The sequence below is a fragment of the Epinephelus lanceolatus genome, chromosome 2 (assembly GCF_041903045.1).
Source record: "Epinephelus lanceolatus isolate andai-2023 chromosome 2, ASM4190304v1, whole genome shotgun sequence".
Taxonomy (NCBI): domain Eukaryota; kingdom Metazoa; phylum Chordata; class Actinopteri; order Perciformes; family Serranidae; genus Epinephelus; species Epinephelus lanceolatus.
Genome location: NC_135735.1, coordinates 36,722,931 through 36,735,686, shown reverse-complemented (window position 1 = coordinate 36,735,686; position 12,756 = coordinate 36,722,931). Strand labels below are relative to the sequence as shown.

The following is a 12,756-nucleotide window of genomic DNA, read 5'->3' as shown; positions in this document are numbered from 1 at the left end:
TACGACCGCTACGCCTCTATAAGGATAATCCCACAACATTAATATCCAAATGTATGCCGCAATGCTGGCTAATTAGCCTTAAGTCCCTCCACTACAAAAGTGTGATAAATCCCTCTCGAATATTTACTTATCACTGCCATGGAGGATGAAGTCTGTGCCTCAGGCTGTCCACTAGCACACACACACACAAAAACCCAAAAGCAATGCAATTCAAGCTGCAATACACAATAACAGCCACCATCAAAAGCAGCTGTCAAAATACCCCGGCCAAAAACCAACCATTCCTTAAAGTTGCAGCAGTTCATTTATTAGCCAAAATATAGACTTTCTTGTACAATTTGGTTCACAAGTATGTACATATTCTTAACTTTATATACAAAACATTTGAACATCAAATCCTCACAGAACTTACAAAAAGAAAAAAATAATAATAAAGAAAATAAAACTCACAGACTACAGGTTCATACATTATTACATTAGCAGTTTTACACAGGACATGCTTACAATGTAAGTATACAGAGATGTATTATTCTTATTTTACATTCCATATTCAAATTAAAATAAAAAAAAAAGATTAAAGAGGATGGGTGAGAGGTTATGGACAGGAGAGAGCCGGAAAGAACCACCGCTGCTTCTAGTTGGTTCTGAGGCCTGAAATACACAGGGGTAACAGCAAAAAAAAAAAAAGTGATCTTAAAAAAAATCCTACTAATAATAGCCTCAGGAAGAGCTTTAAAACAAAGTGATATAAAAGTGACAATTGCCTTTTAAAAACGAGCCTGTAGTGAATTTGCATTGAGCTCATTTGCATGACCAAACAAGTAAGTGTAACATAGGCCTTGACGAAATAACACAAGCGCACACACACACAGGGATAAAAAAAAAAAATCTTAGAGTAAAAGCTAATTTGGGTAAATATGGCGTTTAAAAAGAAAATGTGATATGGCATCAAAAAGAAAATTCCCAAATGTCATTAATTGACAGCCTCGCTATCTTTGAACTGGGTGGAAAGCTGTTTTTAACAACTTTTTTTTTTCCTCCTCTGCATCCAAGGCACTAGATCTCTCTGAAACTGTGGCGATGAAAATTAAAATGCATTAATTGAACTGTCTATTATCAGAGCCCATCGTGGGTCTCGGTGAATTTTAGTGATGAAACACGACTTGGTTTAAAAGCTTGAGGGATTTATGTAAACCACTGAACACAAGCACATGGGCCTTAATATCATAAGGATGTGACAATGTCAAATAAAGGAGGGAAGGGGCAGGGAATTAAGAACAGTTTTCACCCAATTCAACATCTGATATTTTTCTTAAATGCTTTCTGATGAGGTTTTTATAATCTATTTTTCAAAGCACACACACACACACACACACACACACACACACACACACGCATACATCACACACACACTGTGTTCTGTAACATTGTAACACTGTTCATCTGTGTGGCCTAGAGAGAAACAAAAATCCATGAACAGGCAAAGAAGGTAAAAGGAGGTCTAACATAAGAGAAATGAATGACGGGCAATGGACTAGTGTCTTTGTCTTTGTAGTAATTTATACATGCGCGTCTCAGTGTCGGGGACATGTACCTGTGACTGAAGTCTCTGAACTATGACTCTTGTCCTCCGTTTGCCTGCTGCTGTAGAGGGCCAGGCCGGTGGCAGTTGCCTGGTTTGCCAGTCCCAGATAATGATTTGAGTTCAGTAAAGCCAGCTGATGCGCCGAGAAGGCTCGGTTCGTCCAGTTCTGGATTTTCCCAACGGGACAAGAAGAGATGAGTCTATGAGGGGCGATTATGGTCTGGGCGGCCGGCCCTGCGGAGTTGCTGCCGTTCATTTGTGGCGATTTGCGGGGATTGTCAGGGGCCGTGGCTGTCTCTGCCAAAGACCAGATCTTTGGCTTTTGGGCTGGGGCAGGGTTGTTTTCTGAGGGCGGAGAGCTAACGGACACCGGGTTCAGTTTGAGCTGCTCACCGTTTGCTTGGGACGCTTTGGTGTCCAAAGAAGAGTGGTGATGATGATGGTGGTGGTGGTGGCTGTGGAAGTGCTCTCCTCCTCTCTCCACGTCTTTGCCCTCCTTCCCCACAGCCTTTAGAAACCTCTGGTCGGGCCCTTGTAAATCCTCATAGCCGTCAGAAATCTCAGAGTCACTCCTCCCGTCTAGTTTAATATCTGAATGCAGGTCGTCCTGGTCGTCCAAGTCGTCCTTGTTCTCAATATTTTCCGTGTCGATGTTCTCCAAGTCGATCTCCTCCTCGTCCTCCCTCTTGTCCCCCTCCCCCTCGTGATCGCTGCCGTAAACATTCCCCTCTTCGTCGGTGCGGTTCCGAGGGGCCCAGGTCATCTTGTTCTCCTTCTTTAGCCTCCTCCTGGCGTTGGCGAACCAGGTGGACACCTGGGTGAGGGTCATTTTGGTGATGATGGCCAGCATGATCTTCTCGCCCTTGGTTGGGTAGGGGTTCTTGCGGTGCTCGCTGAGCCAGGCCTTCAGGGTGCTGGTGCTCTCCCTGGTGGCGTTTTTGGGTCTGGACGGGTCACCGAACTGATATTGGCCATATGGGTAAAAAGCAGGGTGATGGTGGGCAAACCCTGGGTGCTGGACACCGGGACTGTCTTTCAGTTCATACTGAGCACCCTGCAAAGACAAAGAATCAAAGAGTAAGAGGGATTTATTAGATTTAAAATATTAATGCCGTGTCTGGGATCCTTCTTCATGATAAATATGAGCATGTCTCACAGTGTGACATGTGGATTTACAGTAATAAACCAACACTGTGGTTGTTATTAGAGTGTAAACAAACAAATCGGTGAATGCATTTTTGCCACAACTTGTTATTTATGTACTAAAAGCTTAGTAACTGAATGAAAATATAAGTTTTAAAAAAATATTTACGGCCATATTTACTTTTACGCACTTAATACGCGTAAACATCTTACAGCACGTTGCATCGTTATATTAACTTTTCTTTGCCATCACCTTCAGGAAATGATGTACAAACAATAAACCTAAAGCACACTTTGTTAATGCGTTACTTTTTAACCACTTTTAACTAAATTTCACTAACGATTCAGCGACAAACCAGGCGACACCACGGCGCTCTGAAAGTTTATCCCGAAAAAGTGCCGACAGACCTCTCCACAAGTCAGGTGCTGTTTATTTATTTTATTTTCGACTGTAACATAAAAAGTTATGGATGCGTAAAAAGAGAGCAAAGCGACTTACCAACTGATTGAAAATGGATATATCGTTAGAGTAGGGCAGAAACGCTCCATAGCCCTGCGCTGCCGCGGCGAAAGGAGATCCATACATTGTGGAGAGGACGTTGGAGAGTGCGCCGGACGGACTGAGCTCTGTCCCGGCCCGGGCATTGCTGGCGATCCCCTGGCGCTCCGGCGGGTATATCGGTCGGATGTACTGATATCCCAGCTGAGGGAAAGACATGGTGGTAGGAAAAGGGGGGAGAAAAGTCTGCTGCAATCACACAAAGCAAGGGAATTGCCTCGATATCCACTTTTACAGTGTGAGCATGTGAGCAACAAAAGGTGCAAGCGAGGGAAGTCTATATTTCCTCGGGAACAGCCAGTGTAAACGATCCGGTTGCGCCCCTTATTTCTTCCTCTTCTTCTTCTTTCCACCCTCACTTCCCTATTGATCTGGATGGACTAAGGTCAGGTCCTTACAGATTGCTTTAGATTATTGGGACTCCCTTGCTCAGATTGACATTTCTAGTCGTTTAGAAGCCCCTCCTATTTCTCAAATCTCACCCCTCTCACACACACCGTACACATACACACACACACACACACACACCAGCCTCTCTCTCTTTCTCTCTCTCTCTCTCTGTTTCTCCCTCCCTCTCTCTCTCGTGCACTGACGTCGCGAGCTCTCATTTGAATGGGGTTTCAAATCTCATTTTATGGCTCGCCAATCTATTTCATTTGTTATTTGTTCGCGCCTGTCCTACCACATTTTTTGTGTTAATTCACAATTTTGGCCATTTACACAACAGTAAGCATTTTGGTGTCAGTGACTGATTAACTTTTTTTTATCTGCAGTTTCCTTTTAATACACAAAGACGCAACAACTTTGAAACTTGGACACTCGCCTACAATCGGACATCGATTTTTCTTCATTTTTTATTTTTTTTTTAAATCGGGAACTTTTAAGAAAGATTAAGTTAAAGATCACTGCAAGACAATTTCCTCCATTTTTTATTGAAGGAAAATAGTTTACACACACATTTTTGAATTGACATACATCTATATTAAAAGAAATCTCAATAACCAGTGTCATACACACATAAATCACACGCGTAAAAAGTGAAAATAATTAATAATTAATGCGTTTGTAACGACCGACGGTGGTCATGCCTTGTAATGACCCCGGATCACAGGCTATGCACACCTTTTTATTTATCGCTACATCACTGGGTGCAAGCTGTGTTTTCTTACACCGGTTCTGAGGTGTTATGGGCTCATGGTGGCAGGAGGATCCGAGTCAATTCAGTCTTTAATTTGAGACATCAAACGGGTCGCATGGAGCCACCTGACATCAAAGACAGAGCCCATGATAGGCGCATTACACTGTTAATGAAGACTAAGTGTAAAGCACCAACAATGCTAAGTAATAAACATTGAAGTGGATTGGGCTGGGGAGATGTATATTCTGGGAACTGACTTCAAAAAGCAACATTAAAAAAATAATATATGTGTATAAAAAGCAGCATTTTTATTATTAACAACCACAATGATAAAAACAATAATAAAAATCATAGTGCTGGTAATAATAGTATAAATGGCGACGCTGCGTAAATAAACAGATCGTTTAAAGAAAAGCTTAAGTCAACAAATAATTTAGAGATTTGAAATAAAGTCTCTTTCCTGAGCCACAACAAAACAAAACGATCATCCGGACAGACTGCACTCAAAGAAATCCATTTGATAATTTCCATGCAACCTGATGTTTCTTGTAAATAACGCGGATTAAAAACAAAACAAGGCAGTCAGAATTAAAATTCCATGAATCAATACATAAAAGTGTGTACGGGACATCCATAATCGCATTTCAACCCGATTTCCTACCAGCATCTGTTTTGTTAATCGTTTGCAAAACAACCACAGAGGTTGAATTATTATTCCACGCACTTTATTTGAATATATAAGTCTTCATGTATTATTGACAGCGAGATGAAATCTCATCAATCTCAGTTTGGTTTTTGATAATGCGATCCGGGTTTCCAAGAATTCTGAACTTGTATAAACCTTTAATCTTCTTTTGGAGCAGATAGTTATCATTGTCTGGGAGGGATAATAGCAGCTATAATTTCTTATATAGAGCTACCCATAAGGATACGCCTTGTTTCTGTAAAACTCTGTCCTGAATCTGTGTGTGTTCTCCGCCGACATCCACCCCAACCCGGATTATGGGGTTATTAATTACAGCGGCTTGCTGGTGCCATCCGACCGGAATGGTAATCACTACATAGCAGTCAATAGCACGCTCACACTTAACACACACACACACACACACACACACACACACACACACACACACGCACACACAGTCATGCACGGGCGCGCGCGCACATACACACACAAGATCGACCTGCAAACTGAGGGGGTCCAGACAGTGAAGTGAAGGGTGGTTAAAGATAAGTGGATGGTATCTGACATTTAGATACACAGCAGCATAATAAGTGTAAAGAAGAAAGAGGAGGTGGAAAAAAAATCACGTCTAAACATCACACTGCAGAAAGAGAGAGAGGGAGACAGAGAGAGAGACAGAGAGAGAGAGAGAGAGAGAGAGAAAACGTGGCTGGGCCGTAATAAACGTTGGAGAAGTGAGAGTATAAATCTGAGAGTCCAGCGAGGTGTCTGCCTGCTGGTGTCCGCTAAGCAGCGCTCCGAGTCCGGATGGACACGTGTCTCATCCCCGGGACCACGTCGCTCGGACGCCCCCCCACCCTCTCCCTCTCCCACTCCCTCTGCACTCCACCCACGCCAAGGACTGCGCCTGATTTATTGCCTCCAATCAAACGCACCACGCACTAACTTAACACTTTCACACCGACCCGGGAAACTGGCGTAGCCATAAAAGCATTAAGACGCCGCTCCCCTCTCTCCTAAAGAGAGTCTCAGTAAACAATAAACTAACCTCTGCTTGACTTCCGTACGCACGTACACACACACACACACACACGCACACACACACACACACACACACACACACACACACACACGGAACAGGCCAAAGACAACTGCAGACACAAGGAGATAATTTGGCAAATTTTATTCAGGTGCCACAAATCCTATTTATCTATTTTATCATTATTATTATTGTCATTATTATTATTTCTTCCACCTACTTTTAAAAATACTTTTCTTAATTCTGGTGGCAGCATGCTGGGAGCGCGCTGGAGCCAATCTAATTTGTAGGTGCTGTAAAAAGAGGGCAATCATACACGAGTGACTTGAGGGCTGTTTTGTCGAGAGCTCTTTGACGGTAATTATGCAGATGACACAATTTCACATTCTCATAAGCAAACATACACGGCCTATCGCTCAACAGTAGTTTCTTATGCAATACACAGGGCACCAGCGACACGTCGCAAATGATGAACCGAGGCTCTGCAAAACAGGCGAGATCAAAGGCTTCAAACAGAGGCACTTCAAATTACACATTTAGATCTTTTTCCAAAACGCCCTGGTGACAGAAGAAAAAACTCTAACACATCTCTTATCACACATGGAATCAATTTAAAGGGAGCCCTTTCTGATCAACACCGGTTAATTACGGTGACGAATGGGGATTTGAAAAGAAAGCGCAATTAATGACCGCTGGGTGCTTTTGGTAGTTTGAAGAGTGTGTGTGAAAGAAAGAAAGAGGGAGAGAGATTTGAGAATTCTTGACTTGCTCGACAAACCAGCTCTCATTTTGTTAAGCATTTCATGAAAGGGGACCCGAGCCAAAATGCAGTATATTTGCAGAGTTTGTTAACTCGCTAGAATTTGGCATCTTCAGTTTCACGAGCACAAACTGCTGCTGTAAATATGATATAGTGCAGTGGAGTGATTTACAGCTTTTTCAATGTGATCAAGAAAAGCCTCCAGTCAACTGCAGCCAAATATATAGGCTACAATATATATGACATCTGTCAGACTGATGAAACTAAATGACACAACATATAGGGAAAAAGTCTGAGTGTAATTCATAAAAGTGACTGCTGGTATTATCCTATCTTTTTACAAAGCAATTATTCTTAGCTGCTGGGAATATACATAGCTACGTTCTGTTGTTGTTAATCAGAAATGTGCCTCAGCGGGTTCAAACTTAAATTTGTGGGTAACCTAAAAAACTAACTGTGCAACACATTCAATCTCCAAATAAGCTCTTTCAAACTCATGTCCCATTAGGGTGAAATAAAGGTCCAATAAATCTCGCAGTGTTTAAAGAACAGTGAAGCTTAATCCAATAAATGAATTAGTTTCTAAAATTAATTGTTCTTAGCAGCAGAAGCAAGTGTACTTTGAAATACATTTAAAGTTTAATTTTTTTTTTTTACTGTTAGGATAATTTAAATAGTATGATTTTAATTACATTACACCAACCAATCATGCATATTAAATAGATAGCCTAACTTTGATTTGCATTAGTGGCAAAGTAAAGCATTTTGGAAGCGTTCCTCCTGCTCACACCATTTGGAAACAAATTAATAGTCAATGGACTGCAACTTATTAAACTGGGTTATGACAGCAGATCAAAGCATGAATTAACGCATTGCCTTGCAAATGTTTTACATTAACTTGTTAACTTCAGGTTGTAGGCGACTACTACATTTAAACAGTCAACCAGGCTAAGCACACATTGAGTGGGAGAGCTACTTTAGATTTAGGCCTCGAACAGAGCAACTTATAAGTTTTGTACAATGTGCATATTAACCTAAATACAGTATCTATAGGCCAATGTGGGATGCTGACAATTATACGAATAACTAAGATTATAGACTGACCATATGTGCTCCGAAATACTCTCTCCATAGTAGCTGTAGCTTACAGCCTATAGTGCTTATGGGCCTTTAATATCTGTCCATATAATATCCTGCCCCATAACCCTGATAAAATGTAATATTGTTGTAGACTTTGTGTGCCCATTTCACTCAGTAGGGTTATAGCATTAACTTGCTCTTCAATTTCCTTCTTTAATATTCCTTTAATGTCTTTGCAGGATATTTTACTGTATATTGTTAACACTTAACCTATACACATACTCTCTGAAATATGTAACTGGAATACTAGTTCATTTTGCATGACACTGGGGAAGAAGTGGTAAAAATTGAGTGACAAAACCCACGTAGAATAAATCTGGTATTATATTCTGGTTTCAACTGGAGTTCTAAGGATAGTTTTACTCCCAGTACGTTCATATGGATCATAGAAATCATGAATACCGACCATGAGGGACTCTTATGTTGCATTTGTAGTAAAGAGTCACTTTAAACTGTCATTATTTAGATAACAAAATCATTCTATGAATCTGGGTGGAGCTAAATTATTATTATTTTGCAACGTTTTGTGCTGGGTTAAGGGGACACTGTCAGTATAAAATAATCAAGGCCTGCAAACATGTAAAATGCGACGCCTGATATATAAATCTTACTGATATCAGCTATTTACATGAATGTTATCACCTTATGTGTCATTCATATTACTAACTGCACCATAGTAAGGGATCATAGCTTAAACACACACTCGCACTGCAGATATTTGCCATGCTTTGTGAGTATCTTTAACAATGCTGCGTCGAAGGTGAGTGTTGTTGTTTTTTTGTTTCCTCTCTGCCCACTCACTCTCACTCCATCTGCTGCAGTTTCCCCTGTATCAGTAACACAAGGCATTGATTTTACGGTAAAGTCACTTTGTAAAGGGAATGAGTAACTCTGGGCCCCACTATCACTGTATTACACGGGTATGGCCCACATAACAAGATGAACATTGATTCAGCATTACGGATGATCGATAATGAAATAAGTAACTTCAGGGCCAAATTAAAATGCAAGCTGGCTTGATGCTGCCAGGCTCTGTGAGAGGTGACAGCAGGAGAGAGGGAGGGAGAGGGAGAGGGAGATGCAGAGGGAGAGGGGGAGAGAAAGAGTACAAGCTGGTGGCCAGAGAGAGTTCCCTGTGTACAGTGATGATGATGTTTAGAGGATGTTAGCAATGATTGTAATGACAGTGATAGCTGGGGTTGTCCTCGGAGTAGCTAATCTCGTATTTACAAAAACACCAATAATATCTATTATAAGAATGTGTCTTTATAATCAATAATAAAGAAGTTCAGCTCACATTATTAGGGCACACATCCCCAAAATACTGCACAGTCACTCTATGTCCTGCCAAGGCTTACACTGTTTGGCCAGGGTGCAGTCTAGTCACTTTCAGTTATTTTAGTTTGACATCCACAACCTTTTTTTTTTTTAAAACGTATCATGAAATATTTGTGAATGAAAGTTAGCATTTTTTTCTTGATTTATTTACTGTATTTCTAGTATAGGTCACACAGAACACAGTCTATAATCTACACGGTGCAGTTTCCCAGAGTATTCACACTGTTCCACTGCTCTGCTTTTGCACTTACAGTCCATGGAGCCAAACCATCATCCATCCATTCACAAAGTGGCACATCCTCCATGAAACACCAACTATTTACCACGACCATCCAGCACAAGGCCTATCGCAACCCATGATCTGTTTCACTCAAGAAAGCATAACATGGTTTGTCTATTATGAGGTGTCTTGATCCGGTGGTAGCCAAAGATGCCCTTTCGTGGCCCCATAGCTCAACACTGCGGCCAGACAAATATCAGTTTCCCAGCACTTTTGGCCTACTGAGCCAGACAAAGCCTCAGTCTTTCCAGCTGTTGCTGCTGCTGGTTTGAGGCCGGAGAAGAGGCAGCTGTACCAACATGGGTGAGCGGAGCCTCCTCATCTGTGTGCTGGCCAGGACTTTGCGGGGGGGCGGGGTAGATAGTAGGTGGCAGGGTGAAGCCAAGGGGGGATTTAAAATCTGGACATTAGCTGCTGTGAAGCCGACTCTTAGACCAAGTATTATCAAAGCTGGAAAGTGATAGAAGACATTGAGGTGACAATTTGGTCACATCACAAGTCTGGAACAGTTGACTGTCGCCAGTGCCAATCATGCTGTCATTGGACTGATGCCATCACTCACATACACACACCATGATAAAAGATTCAAGTGTTCAGGGTTGAGAGAGTATTGCATTACAGGAGTTGCAGGAAGTGAAGGCCATTCTTTAGTAGCATAAGACTTACCTGTTTTCTATGTGGTTGCACAAACCAATTGCCAGAATAAATGTTGGTGTTGTACATTTTTCTGCAAACCATATATGTAACACTTGTACTTGTACATTATATAGCAACACGTTACATTTCAACAACACTGTGGTTAGTGCGTGGTTATGTCAATAGTGTGAAATGCGACTAGATATCATCTTTGGTTTTGGATATTGTAATACTGTTTTGTATTTTCCTGGTTTCGAACAAAGGAAGCACTTCACACATCTATAAAACAAGACAGGTGCGTTGGAGAAAAAAGACCAAAAAGTAGCAAAAGGACTCCCGCGCACTGTCCAACTTGCAATAAATCATTTATTTGCGACGTTTCGGTACTAGACCTTCATCAGGCAAACAGTTTTTTGTTCATGAGAAGCCATCTTAAATAGGGAGTGGTCGTTTCTCCACGACCAATCCCATTCCCACGCGTAAACACAGAGGGACAAAATCATCATCGGGTAATTTAACCACACAACACAAAGAGACAGCAAATAAACAACAAAACGCTTTGTGTGACATCAGTCTAAAGTAATCCCCACATGTCCAGAAGAGAAATACATAATATAGTGAATTGATTATAAATAAATCAGTATTTCAAAATATTTTTTAGCAGATAGGTTTACATTCTAAGTTAAAAACAGACATATTCAATGAACAAATCTCCATATCTAGTACAAAAAGGCACATCTATCATCAACATATACATATAATAACAATGATCCAAAGTTCATTTTGTTCATTTTGAACTACACACACTTACGATGACAATAAATGACAAAACCAACACATTATGGCTGTGCCTAATTTCTGAAAAATGTGGAATCTGCAAAAGATTTTGTCATCACCAAGATGGCTTCTCATGAACAAAAAACTGTTTGCCTGATGAAGGTCTAGTACCGAAAACCGCAAATAAATGATTTATTGCAAGTTGGACAGTGTGCGGGAGTCCTTTTGCTACTGTATTTTCCTGGTTTGAAAGTCTGAATCACAGTAATGTAATTTTCTGAACTTACCAAACTGTTTCAGCGTTCTGTTCCTTACCTTTCCCCACTTAGTCATTATATCCATATTAATGATGATTATTTATCAAAAATGTCTTTGTGTAAATATTTTGTCAGAGCACCAATTTTCAACCCTACTATACTGTCGCAATATCATTATCGAGGTATTTGGTAAAAAATATTGGGATATTTGGTTTTCTCCATATTGCCCTGTTGACCAACTTAGGAAAATACATATTTTGGCTTTAAGTGCCAGTTTTTGGTACCATGATTGCGGCTGGAAATGGTACAATGTCTTGCAAATAAACAAAACAACAAAAAACTGTTTCGCTGTTTGTTAGTCTTAAATAGGCGTTTGCAGCTTGGCAGCCATCTTGCTTAGGTCTCATGTTATCCACCACCACCCTCGTGTCCCGACGACAAAGTCAGCTCATGTACACCTAGAACTATGTCACTTTAGAAATGTTGATGTGATGTGTAGAAAAAAAATATATACAAATGTGGCATATCCATGGCTGCAGAAATGTACAGTTTTCTTCTGGGGACTGGGCTGGGTTGAATATATTAATTTTTCATTCTTAAAATTCACAGTTATCAGTTTCGTCAAATGACTTATCACTGCATAATCACCATTTTTTATCATTCCAAATTAGTCATTCAGTTTTACAATCATGATGTGGTTTGTCAAAAAAGAAAACATTTTTATTCCTCTTAAAATAATAAATAAATTAAAACATCATCAAGCATCAAACAGAAAACAAAACCAACATTGTTTAGATGGGAAACAAATGGTCATATTTAATTTCTAGGTCTATACATCCATCTGTATCATGATTTTACCCCAGTGTAAACTTTCAACTCATTTGTCTTGGTTTTGCAATTAGCATTTCCTTATTAATTATTTACCAAGTGTTTCTTCTTTGTTCTTTTTAGGATTCAAATAGGATTCAGTCACCTTGGGAGAACTGCAAGGTTGTGACAGTTTTCGCTTCTCATTCAGGAAAAAAAAAAAAAGCGAGTCTCTGGTGAAGTTAAGCAATTATTGCAAAGAGGGAGCAGTTGGGGCAGATGGGAAAAAATGTGAAAATATTTCCTGGAAACACTATTTCTGACGAATGAGCAGCATTAACAATGGCATTATGAGAAACTACCTTTCTCCCTTACCAGCATCTCCGCCACCTTGTATTTCACTACCTAGCACTCATTTTCACGAGTAGCATCATGGAGGTCGGTGGGTGCGGACCTTGCTTTTATAATCAGCCCTATTGAGTGGCTCAGCATGCCAGTGGACTGAGGTCAGAGGAGACTTTATAAGCAAACCTCAGCAGGGCAGCTTTGATAAGGATTTATCCACCTAAACACTGCACTTATTAATAAAGATGGTGCCAAGCAGTGAGTGAC

At 40.6% G+C, this 12,756-nt stretch overlaps 1 protein-coding gene across 1 annotated transcript; it reads right to left on the bottom strand.

The window, feature by feature from the left end:
- Nucleotides 1–285: 285 nt before the first annotated feature.
- Nucleotides 286–3,670, bottom strand: irx3a (iroquois homeobox 3a). Its single transcript, XM_033641984.2, has 2 exons — nt 3,228–3,670; nt 286–2,639 (listed from the first exon to the last, which is right to left on the bottom strand). The coding sequence occupies exons 1-2, from the start codon at nt 3,444–3,446 to the stop codon at nt 1,575–1,577; spliced, it is 1,284 nt and encodes a 427-aa protein (XP_033497875.1). The 5' UTR covers nt 3,447–3,670; the 3' UTR covers nt 286–1,574.
- Between the last annotated feature and the right edge of the window lie 9,086 nt (nt 3,671–12,756).

Excerpts from the sequence above, each read along its gene's own strand:
- irx3a (XM_033641984.2), bottom strand. The coding sequence starts at position 3,446 with ATGTCTTTCCCTCAGCTGGGATATCAGTACATCCGACCGATATACCCG. Across the intron at positions 2,640-3,227 it reads TATCCATTTTCAATCAGTTG|GGTGCTCAGTATGAACTGAA; the intron begins GTAAGTCGCTTT and ends TTGTCTTTGCAG.